This window comes from Vidua macroura, chromosome 3 (assembly GCF_024509145.1).
Source record: "Vidua macroura isolate BioBank_ID:100142 chromosome 3, ASM2450914v1, whole genome shotgun sequence".
NCBI classification, from domain to species: Eukaryota; Metazoa; Chordata; class Aves; order Passeriformes; family Viduidae; genus Vidua; species Vidua macroura.
In genome coordinates, this window is record NC_071573.1 from 66,677,197 (window position 1) to 66,694,887 (window position 17,691).

A 17,691-nucleotide genomic window follows, 5' to 3' on the forward strand; every position below is an offset into this window, starting at 1 on the left:
CTCTGCTGATTCAAATTTGAAAACCTCTGAAATAGTCCTCTTCCCACATAATTCAGAAAGAACTTTTTAATATATTCAATATTATATTAGGTAATTAGCATTATATATGTATATCTATTATGTCTTTAAATACATTTTATAAATAAATTCCAACAGTGTGTTGTAAAGTAAGTAATGCATAAAAGTTTCACAATTTAAATAAATATTTTTCACATTCCAATTCAGCTTCTTACAAGCTCATCTTTATTTCATGCCTTAGTTCTGAAGCAATGTTTCTGCTTCAATACAAGAGGTAGATTTGGTAGAGATGGGGCAAGTCAAGCCTACTGCCAAAAATTCAACTGTCAGTAACTGTATTGCTGATATGAAGTTTGAGACTACATGAAAAATTCAGAACTACTACCTAAAATCCTACCAAGTCTTAGCTAAACAGTTCTTATTAAATCACATTTAATGCTTTTAGACATGATTACTCACAGTTGTTTTCTGTACATAAGAGATAATGAAGAACACAAATACAAAACAGAGAACAGTTGTCTCTAACATAATATATAAAAGTGCATGAGCTGTTTCTTCATCTATTTCTGTAAAACATATTCAGCTTTTCCTCTAACTTTGGCCATAAAGAAAAGACCTCTGAGAAAAAAAAAAAAAACAAAAACACACCATACAAGTGTTTAAATTTTATGCTTATATTCACTTCAGTAGTTTAGAGCTGAAACCCCTCCATTGGAGCCTCCTGCTGTTGAAACACAAACTGCTGCTGACTTTCATCCACCTGAGGTGCAATACTAGAGTCCTCTTCTTCGACACCAAAATAATGTTCTATGAGTTCAAAAGCCTTTTGGTAGATCTCTTGGTTTTCATGCCTCTGAAGAAATTCAATTTTATCAAGTCCTAAATTCAAAATAGAACATTTTCAAATATATAGTTGCTTAAATGAATGATGAATTCAAATGGAAGCAGCTTATAGTATAGCAGTATTTCTTAAGACAAAAAAGATGCAATCTGAAGTCACCTCAATTAATTTGATATCACTGGTTCTTAATGTCCCAACCCATGTATTTCTAGTCTTCATTTTCTGCTGTCGAAACTCATTTTAAAACTATGCTAGAAGCATTTCAGTTAAACTAATATCCTAATTTCTGTTCTTCTACTCTTAAGTCTTCCCCAACTCTAAATTCTATCTCCACTCATGGAGCTGTCACTGGGCACAGTCTGGTATCTTTTTTTGAATTTAACTGTAAGATTTAAAGATACTACCTTTTGGAAAGCTTACCATTTTGCAAGTAAAATACATAATTCAGTGAAAGGAGCAGAGGTTAAGTGCTAGGCAGTCAGGTTAATATAAAATACCTGCTTAGCTTTTTAAGGCAATGTTGTTTCCACTTAGGCTGGATTAGAAAGAGCTCAAATGAACCTTCCTGGTGACTGCAGAGGCCAAAGCAATGGGGGTGATATAATCAGCTGTTTTCCTTACTTGAATTTATACTCTACAGCTTCAGCAGCCTATGCTTAAGTGCTAAAGGTAAGAAGAGAACCTAGAGAGTCAAAACTTAAAATTATGAATGGACAGAAAATCTGTAATACAATAAATTCCATTAAAGTCTTCAGTACTTACTCCTCTTTTGCATTTAATTGCTAAGTTCTTCAAGCATGCACTTGATTTAAAAAAGTGAACTCTGTAACAGGGAATTCAGATGTAAAGACTGCTTTACAGGAAAGTTAGTACCATCTAATCAGATACAATGTGGTCAATTAGAACTACAGTTCTATTAGTTACTAGCAGTTTCTGAAATACAAATGTCTGACAATTTTGTTTTGTCAGAGCTACAAAAAAGGCAATTCTCCATAAAGAATGCCAGTTTCATTATAAGTCAATTGTAAAAGAATCCAGTCATGAAATTCCACAAATTAAAATGCCTTTATATAGAGGTTCAATTCAAGAACTTTTATAAAAAACTAAACAAAAAACTTGCAAAAGTAAAAACTTATTTAGGTTTATGACCTGAAGTTGATTTTGCTGTTACTGATATTTATTATGTTAAAAAGTGATCCAACTTTAGAATCAATTAAAAAAAACCTGATCTTACATCCCTGTTGGTAATGAAACTGTAGCAGACAAGACAATGTATTAAAAACTGTATTTAGGAATGGCTGATAAATTTATGCAAAGCATGGTTCCAATGGACTGGGACACCTGTGTTAAACCTTTCTGAGAATGCTTCTCTAGAAGGACATTTAAACCAACCGCAGACAAACACCCAGACCTTTTCTGCATTTAACCACTTTCCCCTAAATGGTACATTACTCACTTTGTGATACTTTATGTTTACTTCTGTAATTCTTAGATTAAAACTTACCTGCAAATTTCAAAATGACTCACAGTGGTTTTGTTCTTACCTAGAATAGCCCAGAATAAGGGAGTTCACGTATGTGGTTTTACCAGTGTGTTCTTACCATAGGCTTCCTCTATGAGGGCACAATAAGGATTAATGCCAATTCCATTTTGCTTCGACTCTTGTTCTCCAAGACGTAGAATATTTTCGAGTCCATTTAAAGCCACCTGTACTATTTTTGAATCCATCACAGTCAGGAGGTCACAAAGAGGCTTAGTACAACCTAGTGCTACCAAATACCTAAAAAAAACAGAGGAAGGGGAAAAGAACTGATAATCCAGCACATTTTTTCTGACATACCAGGTACTGCTATTAATACTTTTGATAAAAAAAAGTGGCTGAAATAACAGAATTTCTAAAACACGCAACAATACAAAGAGAAACTTAGCCCAAAATGAAATAAATATTACAATTTATCCTAATAACACAAAATGAATTTGTGTATTCCTAATTGGAGTGTAAAATCTGTAGTCTAGTTACCTACAATCTTCATGTGGGTTTAACTGAATATAAGAGAAAAAAATTTAGCAGGAAATTCTTTTCGCAGGCAGTTGAAATTTTCTAGTGGTAAAAATATCAAGTAAGCACATTAGATACATGTAAGAACACTGGGCACTGTTCTGTGCTAACACAGTCCACACTAGCAGTCCATTAAGATATTAGCATCACCTACTATAAAGAGAAGGATGTCACTCTAAGTACAAAGTCAAAAATACTGGGATTCTGAGTATCCCACTCCTTTTCACAATTTTGAAAAAAATTGTGTATGAACTTTCATAAGTCATAACCTGTGTCCTTGCTTCTACCATGTAAGTAAAATGATGACAGCAATGTTTGCCTAAATACAGTTTAATTAAGTGATTAAAAATTATCCTGCAGTTAGGCAGTAGTACCCTGAGGACATTAGAAGGACTAAAACTTCATGACACCAATAATATAAATGTATTGTTGATGAGGAGCCATTGTTATGGCATTATATACACATCTACTATTTGAAGATCCTGAATTAAAATTTATTTTTAAAATGCTAGATTTTGAAATGTTGCATTATACAAGCAATTAAAAAAAATTCAAGAAAACAAGACACTTTCCTTTGTTAGCCCTGTTATAAGAAATTCAGGATTAGTTACATAGTTACATTAGAACATATTTCTTGCAACAGATCTCCCAATATGCTGGAAAAGTTATCACATCACTTTCAGTTCTGGCTTCCAGATAATACAGTAATTTTTAAATCAAATTACCAGCTGATTCAAAGTGATCATTATTCTATAGTATTCAGAGAAACCAGAGAGTATTTTATGCTAGCAATTCTATCTTTGCAGCATATAAATAGCTACTGATAGCAGAAGTTTAATCAAACTCAGTTCTGAGCAAGGAGTTTAGATATCTGCCTTAAAATAATACTGATAGTGAAGTTAAAATACATGAAGAAACCACTAAAATCCCTGAAGTCTATGCCTAAGTATATAATCCTACTGCACAAGTTTTCTAAAGAATCCCTCACAGTTTTCCATTTTCAAACACTGAAACTGTTCATCAACTGTTCCACTTGTGTTTGACAATGTAACATTAGCGGTAGAAGATAAGCCTGTTGCACCCTTTAGGTGTTTGTTCATCAGGGTGCAACATCCCTGGAAAAAAAACCTAATTATTTATTAAGTTTGTTGCATGTACTTCTTTGATTTATCTGAATTTCTACATTTTCAAGTTGGATTTTCAAGGAAATGAGGCTATGTTTAGGATTTTGTTGCTATGATTGTCAAGATTCAAATGCAGAAATCCAAATACCCTACAGAAGATCTTTAAGCAGAGAAAATAGTAAAACACACAAACTTACCTGATCTGTTCAGGGGTTCCTCCTGATGTTGCATTAGTTATGGCCCATGCTGCCTCTTTTCTGGTGCGAAATTCAGCTTTTTGGAGAATTTCAATCAATATTGGAAAAATATTTGCATCTATAACTGCCTAAGAGATGAAATTGTAACATTTTACAACCAGTAATAAAGATTTCAGACACTTACAGCCTTAACTACAAGAATTAGTGATGCCTGCTAATATCAAAACAAAGAAGATTTTGTTCAGATGATGGCATACAAACTAGAAATGCTTAAGTGAAATTTAGAACTATTCCAACATTGCACTGCAGTGGCCATCAGAAAACCTTGGGGTTTTTATTTCTCTGTTTCTGGTGGGCAGAGCCCAAATTACTGGATTGGCCTACTTAAAAATCATACAACACATTCTGAGTTTTTGAACTGAAGCTCAAGCCTCGGAATAAAATTTTCCATTTTATTGAGGTCTGTGGTCTCCATCGAGAGACTATGTCTGTAATTGGAAACTTTACTACATGTTTTAAGTTACATCAGGAAGTAACATTTCATCTCTGATTGAAATAGAAGGGGAAAAAATAATTTTGGAATACATATTCTGATTCAGAATTTTCATTTTTGTTCATCAGAACCTTTTTTCAGATAGCTCCAGTCACCTGGAACAATACTCAGGATGCAGTAGTTTCCACAAGAATACAACTCAGTGTTGATGACATGTTAGGCTTTTATCGAAGCAAAATATTCACCATTTACAAACTAGTTCACTTTTCACTGGACAAATTTGTAGTACAAATTGTTGACAGTTATTTATATTTAAAATAGTATCTCGAAGTTTAGAACAAACCATTTATGTTAGGTAAATTTATAGACAGTTAGGACTAAAACAAATAATACAGAGTCAGTGCAGTATCCATTTACATCTTGTGAAGGAAAATCAAAGTAGTAAAATGAAAACAAAACCAACCAAGTAACAAATTGCCAGGCTTTACCTGAATCTGAGCTCTGTTTCCTGCAGTTATATTAGAAACAGTCCAGCATGCTTCTTTTCTGATAGATTCCTTGGGACTACTAAGCAAGTGCAAGAGACACGGTAATGCAGAGCAGTTTAGAATCACCTAAAATCATTTAAAAATTGAAAACTGGGTTGTACTATATATACATATAGCCTTGTGCAATATACATATACACACACATATAAGTATAAAAGCATTTTACAGAGGACTTCAAAAGATCTTGCAACACATTTATATTATATTTATATTATACGAAGTGCCATATCCTGCAAAATTAAAGTGTTCAATGCTGTAGTGTGTGATCAGACAATCCAGCAATTTGTAAGAATCTGCTTTCAATTAAGTTCAGACCAAAAGACTGACAATAGTAAAACTAAGGAAAGCTGCTTAAGGCTAAAATATGAGTTAGTCAAAATGATTGACAAGTACACCTCTAACTTATATAGTTATTTGTTATTGTTTTAAGAGATAAGGGTTTCTATTGAATTCCTTAGCAATATCCTTTTCTCTACAGCTCACAAATTATGGAAGTAACATTTTTCCTTACGTTCTTTTGACACTAGTACTGTCAGCCTTTTAGAGATAATTATTTTTAAAGTAGGACCTGTCTTCCTATTTCCTGCATTGCTTCAAAATCAATTTCATTGCCTAAAATTAATAAAATAGATATTTAGAATAAATTATATCAGTAAGACTATCACATAAAAGTTCATGGACAAATCAAGTATAAGCATAGCTCAGAAGTGAAAACCTTGACTTTCTTTAAGTCTTGAAAAAGGGGACCCATAATAAGTAACTGAACCCCCTGAAAGGAAGGGAAAAGAACCAAAAAAACCAAAAAAAGCAACAAAGTACTATACAGAAATGAAGTATTCCCCTACACACAGTGCTGTAAAAAAATGTTCATTCTCGCATGAACATAATGCTTAAAATAAGAGCCTAAACTATCAAATCAACAGCACAGATTTCTAGAAAGCCTCTTTCAGAGATATATGCAAAATACATGTACTGAACATGTATTTTGTCAAAGTTTTTACAAAATTCTGTCTTGCCAAATAATTTTTCTTAAATCAACTAGTCTTACCTGTGTTTGGATATCATCCCCAGTAACAATATTTCCAACTGCTCTTAATGCAGGGGATACCACCTTGTAATCATTATGCCTGGAGACAAATATTATATTGCTTGATATTATTAAGTGTTAAAAGAATAATTCTGCATTTTCAGCAAACAAGGGCTTACTTCAGGTGCTAAGTATTTACTTATCAAAAAAAGTGTATTACTTATTGCACTTTCCCTGTTTAGCCAAATTTGTCTACTACAACCCCACAACTGAATTGCTGAGTCAAAGACCGAGCAACTCTATGGAACACCACAACTTAGAGCAACCTGCTCAGCAGATCCATTTCACCCAGCTCAAGTATTTTTAAATATGATACTGGAACATGTGCCTTTCAATAGCCACAGCAACAGAGGGGCTGTTATGAGGTGTATACTAAAGCTTAATATGTTTTGTAAGCAGAATTACTCCTTTTGTGAGTTAATAATCCTAGAAGCCAGCACATGAAATCCATATTCAGCTGCCTGATTTGTGGGGGAAGGAAATGACACAGTAGTCGTAGAGTTTCTACTGGAAGAGAAAGCAATCTTCCCTGTCCTGACAGCTATACAAATGAGCTTTTCATGAGGAAGTGTGCTGAGCTGTCTGTGCTGGGAACTACTATCCCAGACCTACTCTGCAATCCCATGTGAACTATTATTTCCAGGAAAATAATAACCCAAACCCAAATATATTGGAACAGTTTAAAAATCGCTGTAGCCAGCCTCTGGACTTCACTGAGTCCAAGAACTGTCTGTAAAGCAATTATATGTCCTAGAAAGGAAAGCACAACAGTGAAACTAAAAAAAAAAAAAAACAACCAAAAAAAAACAAACCAAAACAAAACAAACCCCCCCCCCAAAAAAAAAACCCAAAAAAACCAAACACACACACAAAAAAAAAAACAAAAAACAAAAAACAAAAAAAAAAAAACAACAAAAAAACAAACAAACAAAAAAAAAAAAAAACAAAAAAACCCAACAAAAATAATTTATAATTCAACACTGGTCTTCAGTCTTTGCCCTTCTATTCCTTCATGCATATGAAATCTTACATTAAATTCTAAGGAATATAATGGAATACTTTGGAAAAAGCTTTTTTCACTGTCAATGTCAGAAACAATTGCAGGAGCCTAGCAAGCAGCTTAAAAGATTTCAGACTGAATTTACGTTCATCACTTTTCACAAAAATAAATTAAGACATCGGGTGAGAAAACACAGCTCAATTTTAATATTAACAGTACTATAAGACATTTATTTGGTGAGAAGACTTACATAAGCAGCTCTACCAATCTCCGACACACTCCAGAATCAATAACAGCTTGAATTTTATCATTGGGACCATCTGAAAGGTAAGAGAGGGCCCAGCAAGCATCTGCTAATACATCCGGGTCACTGCTAAACAACAGCCTTGATAAAACATTTAGGCAAGGAGCAACCTAGGTTAAAGAAAAATATTGCATAAAATTAGGTGTTCCATACTTTTCAAGTTTCAGAGAACACTGTGCAAAGGCATAAATGTGCAAAACTATTTACTGCTCAGCTACATGAGGTCATTAATGAATGAGGACCCAGGGGGAACACTTTCTGATTAAACCAGATATCCAATTCAAACCAGCAAATTGGATAAATTCTGATTCACAGCCTATTTATTGAGAAATACTGTATTAAGTATGTAATTGTTCAGCTCAAACAAAAACCATCTGCTTTTACAGGAATTACTGATGCTTTTTTTAATCATTCAGGGAGCAGAATCTCAAAGTAATAAAGGTTTTGGGGGTTTTTTTTTGCTAGCTTTGTAGGAGTACTGGCAGTTATTTGTAATAACCAACCTAGAGTAACTCACACACACCCAGCATTCACTGAACCAGTGAAACAAGCAATGTCACATTTCAGTTCTCATTGCTGCTGTACCCTCTGGCCTTAATCTCTGTAACTTACCTGCAAAGCCAAATGAATTAGACCATCTTAGCACCATTTGGAACCTGACAGCGTCTGCTGTACAGCCTGGGAATTTCATATTCTTTGTAGAACTTAATTCTTTACCTTACATGGGTTATGTAAATTCAGTCTCTATTACATGTGCAACTGCTGCTGTTGCAAAGGGCAAGAAGCAGAGGACTTATTCTTATTAGCAGCTGCCTATAGGTCATCCTTTTCCTGTGAGGTTTTGTATTCAAATAGCAAAAAATCTTGTTTTTTCACTACTGGAACAAAACACTACTAAAGGATATAGGTTAGACAGTGTCATTGTGAGGCGATCAATTAACTGATATCAGAAATTCCCTTTTTGTTAATATTTCTTCAAGAATTAATAAGTATCAATAACTACTATTTAGTAATTACTAACTCATGAGGTAAAACTCTCTCCAGATTAACTTTAATGATCGTTTAAACTCAGTCTCTTCTACCAGAATATCCAGTGTTAATCTTTTTTAAAGTCATTAACCTTACCAGAAATTAATTTCATACTGAAAATAAATTAAAACTCCTACTAGTCTCTATAGTCTTTACAGCCACATACTAGAGAGAAGGAAAAAAAAAGGGAGAGCATATAGGCTCTCTTTGTCATCACAGTCTGATTTAACTGCATCTGACAGAGCAGGAAATTCAAAATTTTATTCATGCAGCATGCATTCACAATCATAGAACAAAAAAAAAAAAAATTGAGGAAGCTTCAACTATAAACTCATATATAACTCATATAACTCACATTCTCTACAAAACTTCTGGAGAAAATACAGCCCCACATGGTTTAGTGCTGAATGTATAATTTGTCCATCACTTCACACCAGTGCATGACTACTTGCACCAGACTATAGTCTCAAGTTTTTAAGTGATACAATTTCATTGCGATCAGTGCCAAATTAGATGATTTTTCAAAGGTACAACAGACGGGCAAAACTGTGTGATGACATTAAAAACATAAAGGGTATATCTATATCCAGATTCAAAGATTCTATTTATTATAAAATACTACAAACATAAATATTCTTTAGCTTTCTGATTTCTCAAAATTACTGCTTTATTATACCTTACTGAAGTCTGGAGGTGGGTTCTTTCCTCTACAAAGATTTGAGAGTGCCCAGACTGCATTTCTAGTTGTTGTAAGACGATTTGAATTTGTTAACAATCTGTGAGAGACAACAATAAGATAAAAAGTAATTTCTTATTAAAATTTAGGTAATTTTCTGGCTATTGTTACCAAAAGAGCATCACATAAGGAAGAGAAATTCTATTTAGGCTAAATTCATTTATTGTCATATCTTACGTGCTGCAACTATGTTCTTAAAATCAACGGAATCTGAGATTATTTAACATAATTTTGGGATCTCTCATCCCCAAATCACATACATGCATACAGAGTAAACAATTGCTTATATGAAAAATCATTCAACTAAACCTTTCTGAGGGTCTTTAGAAGGGGCTAGGAGATGCAACCCTGCATGGAACAAACTTTGATGTTTTCATTCAGAGAATGCAATTAAATAATAATAAAAATAGTTCCATAAAAAGATGTAACTTGGAAGTTCTTGTAAAAAAATCATCACATTACTTCTGGTTTTGCCAAATAGAACATGAAAGATTCAACACCTGAAAAACCTGGTTCACTTTCAGATACATAACAAAATGTCTAAAATGTTAAATCTTAATTCTTTAAGCCCTTGGTGAAGGTAATCATATTCTCCTCTGCTATTCTAAGCTATTTTGCAAATGTTTTAAGTTGTTTTATTACTTTAAGAGGTAGTAAGCTGAGTAACATTTGTTTTGGGCAAATTTTTCCCTGTGATGAAAATACTATGGTAAGCACATAGTAAATGCTGGAATGATATTCCTAGTGAAGAGAAATCTTCTAGTGGAACACAGCTCATGTAACAACTTCTCTGTCAGCTCATCTCAGCAAACAAATAAATAAATAGGAAGACTAGAACACAGCCTACTGCCTAGGCAGATGGAACCATACAAATACAAGTGGGAATTAAATGATGTCTCCCACCCCATACATTCAGGAATCTGACAACACAGAGTTGTTGGCACAATACAGAAAATTCGTATCTGTGAAGTAACGCTTCTCTCCTTTTGCAAACACTGAAAAGCTTCCAGACATGAACTAATTAATTAAAGATATGCATGAAGCTCATGTAATCCAAAATATTAAATTGCTTCTTATTATATTGTTATGATTCTCAATTTAGACAAAACAAAAACTTGCATTTTTTTTCAAGTAAATTCTAAGTTGAAGTTTTCATTTACATATACACTATTATAGTTTACAATACTTACTCTAAGAGAGGTGGCAATATTCCACAGTTCAAAACAAAGTCTCTGCATTCTGCATTATCACCAGCAATGTTCCCAAGAGCCCAAACTGCCTTAAAAAGTAAAGCATCCAAGTGAATTTATACATGCTTGCAAATCAACTTTTACAGATAATCTATACTTTTTACAGCAAATATTATAGAATAGAAAAAAATCCATTACGGGAAAAAATAGTGACAGTAAATTTTTATCTTCCTGGAGGTAGATCAACTAGCTAGTAGGCAACTGCAGCTCAAAGCCTCTCTAACCCCACAGACCCCGAAAGAGACATTCATAACTGAATTTTAAGTAGTTATAAAACCCCTCAAGAAAACAGTTACCTGCTCCTGTACATCTTCATGTTCTGAGCTAAGCAACTTAATAAAAATGGGAACAGCTCCAGTTTCAATTACAACTTTGGTGTGTAAGAAAGTTCCAGATGCTATGTTTGTCAAAGCCCAAGCTGCTTCAAACTGTTGAGGAACATAAACATAACCATGTTAAACCACTCAGCAGTAAAAATCGTGACATGAAGTTTGACATAAGAGTTTCAGAGGTTAATTTTCCAACTTCTTTTCCTTTCCACTGACATGCAATTATTATTATAGTACTCTACACAATAAAAAACCTGATATTGACAAAATCTCTCTTTAGTAAGAACTTTCAGTAACTACATTACTTTTAGGTTTTGGGTAACAGAACTAAGAAAGATTTCGAGTCACAATTAACTACTGCAAATACCTTTTGCTTACTCAATATTAAGTTAATTCTTCTAGAACAAACGTCCACAAGGCCCAAGTGCTATTTCCATGCAGGAGTAGACAGAACTCATTACTCCTACCATTAATTAGGTATTTTCTCAAATATTTTCTAAAAAGGTTTCAAACAAGCCTGTCAGTTTCCAGTAACTTTTTTTTCTAAGATTTCAGCTGAAAAGTACTACAATATATTCAACACTTAACAAGACAGATTCTGCTCACAAATCATTGTTGATGATCTCAATATACCACTCTGTAAATCCTCTTGAACAACTTTTGCTTTCAACACCCAAGTTTTTGTCCAGCTGAATACATGACCCTAAAGACTACTATGAAATTCACAAAGTCAAGTCACATTTTTAGCAGCAATAATGAAAACATACAGCTTTGGTGGTGAAAAATATTTATATCTGGTTACTCAAAACCCCCAACAAACAAAACAACATGTGCCTTCCAAAGGTCTTTTGAAAGGTTTCTTATCCCATTTGAAACCCTCAATCAGTGCAAGCTGAACTCACTTGTAGAGTGTAATTTTCACTCCTTTCTAGAAATTTCACAAATCTCTGTACTACTCCTGGTTTTTGAATGACTTCATCTATAGGTGGATTAGGCTCTAGGGAATAAAAACGAACATATTTCTGTTAAAATACCAAATAAATTACTTTTTCAATATGACAAAAGCCATGAACATGATTTGTAGATCTTATCAAAATTTCATTCTTTCATTCACTCCTTTTCTTTTCAAAAGGAATTACAAACTTTTCACTTGCAGGATCTTCTCTAAGAAGTGATACAATGTAGTAAACACCTTGTTGCATATAATAACAGTAACACATACTAGTATCCATTTGCATGTTAGTAACTCATCCCAAAACACTGCGCCTTCCACCAACAGCTCAGTTGGTGGAAGAGCAATTATGGTTACTAGATACTATTTTAAAAGACCAAGCACACCCTTACCTATCATGCTATAAACATACCAGCATCACCTTAAGATTGCATGTTTTACAGCACCAAGAAAAACAAGTTACAACTCTTCTTTGCCGCCCATGTAATTTTTTTCCCCTTGAGGAGAGAATGGGAGTGAGAAGCTGAATCACTGCAACAATTACTCAAAGTATGTTAGTGCACAGTTAGTTACTGCCTTGGACACCTCAATCAAAAACATCCTTGTTTTTCACTTTGAAAGACTTAATATTGAAATAATGAAGATTTCTGCATTTAGCCATTAGGTCAGAAGAGATTTGGCACAGTTTCTTTATAAACAGAACTACAAGTTTCTGCAAGATCTATTTCAAAATAAAACATAACTAAATGTTAACTGAATCTAAGTATCATTCATAATAACACAGAAGGAAGCAACTAGAAAAAACAGGCAATGTTTACCTACCTTTAGAGAGCAATTTTCTGAATTTCTGAGTTGCTGTGAGTTGCTGATCAGGATCATCTGAAAAAATCATCTGTACCATATCTACAGTAATAACTTCTTCCTAAAAATGCAAGGAAGATTTCTTATAGCGTAGTACTATGCACACTAATAGATAACATTCTAAACACACTCCGAAGTATTTACCTCTGGAATAGGAACAGTAGAACTGACATCAGGATCTTGAATTGGGCTTTCTACCATGGATTCTTCATTTCCCGGAAGAGACACGTTTCGGCGTTTAAACAGCTGAACCAAGGGGAAATTTTTGGGAGACATTAGGAGTTACCAAAGTGTGGGTACTGATGACATATACTTGAAGATATGTTTTCACCAATACCAAAGAATTTCACCTACTCACCTTCCTATTCACCCACACAAGGGGAATACTATACAAAAGTTTAGATGACATAAAGGAGAAAAACGATCATACCTGTATCTTTAGAAACTGCATAGCAACACTTCAGATAGACATTTAGAACTAGATTCTTACTAGTTATAAAGATCCATATTTTTTTCCACAAGAAAATGATACAGATCTTTTTGCTTTTAGTCTTTTATCCCTTATAATTAGCATGCATTTTAAGAAAGAAATAGTATTGTACAAGATACTTTCCCCTTTCTTACTTTATAGGCAAAAATCACCAGCACAGAGGCAATGTTTGTGTTTCAGCATACTGCATTCCTCCCTTCTACAGAAGACTACTAAGCAGCACCTGTATTTTACACCCAGCTGAGGAAAGATTAAACCAGAAACATAATTTTCATATAGAAGAGAAAAAAATAGTGTAGCTTCAAGGTGAACTTCTGAACCATGCAACATTAAACACTCTATGTCCAAAAATCACTTTACAATTAGCTGCACAAACTGCCTATGCTCAGAATACGTACCAGCACTGCAGTATTTAATAAACTATATTCAATGAGTGCCTCTTCATTTTCTGGCATACAAGCAAAACATCCACATTGATCTGTTCTCTTCTAGAAACCAAACCTAAATTTCAATCTTTATTCCAGTACTACACTTACAATTAGTGTAACCAACAATTCTAAGAATATTTACATTTGTACCTTTAGAAAGAAATTATAGACTCTCAGTCCATTGACTAAGATTTCACCTGTAAGCATAATAATGAAACCACCTACGAATCCTGACAGTTTTGTCCCTCTAGGTGTCTACAGACCTAGGTTTCTGCTGTTCTACATGTACAGAACTGCAGAACAACTCCATGTTTACATCCACCTTTATTTCAACAGGAACCTAAATCAAGGCATTCTCTCCTCTGTTCAACACACTTATGGGTTGCGTGTAATTCTGGACACAAAACAACTACAGAATACTGAATGCAAATGAGGCTTAATTCCACTTAAACCCACAAAGGAACAAGAAACAATATTCCACTTTTGGAAGACCAGCCATTCTTTCTCAATGCTCAACAAAGACACACAAGTTCTTGGTTGAAAAGTATAAACTTGCTTGGTCTTTCTACCAGACACAGTTTCTTCTGGAGCACAAGCAGTCTCATCTCCCTGCATAAACTCATTCTCAGGTCAGGAAGAGATGAAAAACACCACTCCAACAAACTAAGATCAAGCAGACCATAACAGTAGTCTCATGGTTGCAATAGTCAGCATGGGAAAGGAAACACCCATTATTTTCATAATTTATCTAGGGAGCATTTAGTATAAAATATGTAAACAAAACTTTCAGCAGGAACTGCAATGCAGTTACCCATTCACAGCTAAGTGCTCCAGCACCACACCACTTCTGACTCTTACCGCTCTGGCCCAAATAATTGAAATTCTTTTTCCATTCAGCACTTTCCCAGTAGAAGGGTAAGCATTCCCACCTCAGAGCAGACTAGATCAGAACCTGGGACACTCTCCAGTCTGTGGGAGACAAACTCATCCACTTTAGACCAAACAGAAAAACAAACTACCTTCCTGGCAAGAAACTACTAAACATTCTGTGAAGAGGAACTATGACAAACTATTAAATAATACAATGTTCCACATACTCTAATCACTAATAATTCAACGAGATCAACTACAAATGTTTGTATAGTAGTTCAGAGACACTAACGGGTAGGCACTTTATTAAGTTGGTGTAGAAAAGCTCTCAGGCAATTTGAAGCATGGTATCAAAAATGAAAATAATGCCCTCTCTTCACACAGCAAAACTTTGACTCCAGCTCTAGCAGAGAAAGCAAGGTTTCAAATTCTTACTGGAAATATGAGTGTTCTTTTGTTCTTTCTGTCTAGTCTCACATGTATAAACATAGACTATGGATTGATGTTAAAAATCACAGCTCTCTCCTCTGTCTGCCCTAGTAACTTAAAAGGGCTTCTGTTCATCTTTTTATGATCCTATTGAGAGGTGCCTGGTGCTTCCTACAAATGCAAAGAAAACATACGTTCAACCTGGCACTCCCAGATTCTACTCCAGAGGATGAGTCTGCTCAAGTCCTTTCAGGCCCCTGAATATAACTCCACAGGCACTGAACAGTGAACAGCTCACCAAAATGCTTACCTGCTCTTCTCTTTTCTGTTTCCGAAGCTGGATTCCTTCCTCTTCTCTTCTCCTGCGCATTTCTTGGGGATTAAGTGCATTATTCTTGTAGCTTTTCATTCTGAAGTTATCTTTACCTGGGCTTGCCATGTTGTCTATTGAAAAAATACAAAATTATTCCAGAAGGCCACACCTACCATCTCTTGTACAATGAAAATATCTGCAGCAGCTGCTATATATTCCTGCATCTGTTTGCAATATCGAATTCATCAAGAAAAATCTTTAATGCAGAAATCACAGAAAACCTATGCCTAGACAGGCATTTCCAAACCGCAGATTAAACTACAGCTCATCTCAAGAAGCAGATACAGCATTAAAGGGCATAAGCTACTGTAAAAAGAAACTATGCATCTTACAAGCAAACTGAAAAACAAAAAGCAAAGACATTATGCTGCTAAATTTTGATTCTGTCAGCAAGCAAGCAAAAAAATTTCCTTCCTCCTCTCATAAAGATGACATTAAATGTATTACAAATAAACACAAACCCAAGAAAAAAACCTGCAGTAATTACTGCTTCATTTAATACCTTATGGCATTGTTCCTTTACTTTCACTATACTGCTTCATTTAATACCTTATAGCATTGTTTCTTTACTTTCACTATCTCACAAACTTAACGGAATCTAAGGGCTATGCTTTTCCTTCTAAACTGTGTGCAGAAAAACAATTTAAGCGTCAGTAGCACCCAGACAGGCATACTCTTTTCCATTTTAAACAAATGAAATTATTGTCTCACTCCAATTATAAGTTCTTTTAATAGATTTAGGAGATTAAATCTGACTGTCTTTTCAAGTATATCAGCTGTGGAAAGATAAAAGTGATAGTTCACGATTCTGTCACCAGAACAATCAAATGGAGTGGAAAAGGTTGTTAATAGCATGGTGCCTTTTTTTAAAGCCAGAACTGAAGCCTTCATCTGAGAAACAACTGTCAAAACCAAGACTCCACACAAACTATCACTCTGGAATTCTTCTACAAAGAGAAAACATGTAAACTACAGCTCCTGAGCTATGCACAATTCCCTGTCAACTTCCATGCTGAGACAATTTGTTTTAGGGTTTTTGTTTGGGGTTTTTTTTTTTTATCAGCAGTACCAAGGACCACTAAGCAATAAACACAAGCTATGAGAGGAAAACAGACAGCAGACTTAGGATGACACCAAGGCACCACTGCAAGGACTCGGCAGCCTGTTTCACCCAAGTATCTGCTTCACAAGAACCTAAGTAAACTACTGACATCTCTGCACAACAAGGCTAAGTGTGCCACTGTCTAAGGCCAATTTCTAGCAACAGTCATGTAACTTTATTTTCCCAACAATGCCACTGAACACCATCCCTTTCTTAATCGTTCATGCCTTGCTAATTTGGTTGTGCCAATGAAACTGTCAGACCAAGAAATTGACTGAACAAGAGAAATGCACGTTCAAAGTAACCCAGCAACCTCCTCTGAAAAGTTACAGAAGGTCAACTGGAAGGAAGGATCCCCCCCACAAGGCTTTTAATATAGACATCATAAGGGCAAGAAGACTGGCAGTCCCTGTTTTCACACCTTCTGCATCCAGATCCAAGCCAGCCTGCACTTCTGTGTTACAAAACTACACCCGTTTTAACATTAAATCCCTCCACCCACCACATCCTGCATTGCATCCACTTGTTGTGCATAGTCTAACACCTATCATATACTTTTTTTTTTTTTCCCCTCCTTCTTGTCTACCTAAGGCTCACTAAACACGGCGGCTCGCTGTCCCTCCGCCCCCTCCCCGGCCGGACGCTGCCCACAGGCTTCGCTCCGGCCCAGCCCGCAAGGACTGACCAGTCCGATAGCGCCAGGAGTGACCGGCCAGTCAGCCCGAGAGGCCGGGCACTCACCCAGCCAGCCAGCCCGGCTACACACAGCGAGGAGCGGCGCTCTGCACCCATGTCCCCAGCAGAACAGGTGGAAAGCCCCTTCCACCAGCAGCAAGGCAGGGAAGGGGGAGGACGGCAGAGCCCTCCTGCCTGAGGAAGCGGAGACGCCGTCCCAGCCCCGACCGAGCTGCCATGCGGGCAGCGCTCCGCCGGAGCCAACGGCAGACCGGCCTGCACCGGGCACCCCGCCCCACAAGCGGTGCAGCCTCTGCTGTCCCTACCCGCCGGCTTTCAGCGCTTTTCCCTCCTTACCCATCGCGGCGGACACGTCCGGCGCCCGGCGCCGTCCAAACGCGAGATCGCCGCTCCGGAGCGCTCCGCACCGGCAGCACACACCGATGCAAGATGGCGGACGCCGCCCCGCCGCGCGCCGCACTGGCCGGTGGGCGGG

General features: G+C 36.0%; 1 protein-coding gene across 2 annotated transcripts; it reads right to left on the reverse strand.

Annotated features, from left to right (window-relative positions):
* Positions 1-676: 676 nt before the first annotated feature.
* On the reverse strand, positions 677-17,689 carry KPNA5 (karyopherin subunit alpha 5). Of its 2 annotated transcripts, none has more exons than XM_053974611.1 (14): positions 17,553-17,689; positions 15,356-15,489; positions 12,973-13,074; positions 12,790-12,889; positions 11,918-12,012; positions 10,983-11,114; positions 10,627-10,715; positions 9,377-9,476; positions 7,618-7,781; positions 6,329-6,407; positions 5,221-5,346; positions 4,240-4,367; positions 2,461-2,639; positions 677-897 (listed from the first exon to the last, which is right to left on the reverse strand). In XM_053974611.1, the coding sequence occupies exons 1-14, from the start codon at positions 17,554-17,556 to the stop codon at positions 710-712; spliced, it is 1,620 nt and encodes a 539-aa protein (XP_053830586.1). In that variant the 5' UTR covers positions 17,557-17,689; the 3' UTR covers positions 677-709. The 2 variants fall into 2 exon arrangements, with proteins under 2 accessions (XP_053830586.1, XP_053830585.1); XM_053974610.1 differs by lacking the exon at positions 17,553-17,689 and adding an exon at positions 17,287-17,381.
* Positions 17,690-17,691: the final 2 nt, after the last annotated feature.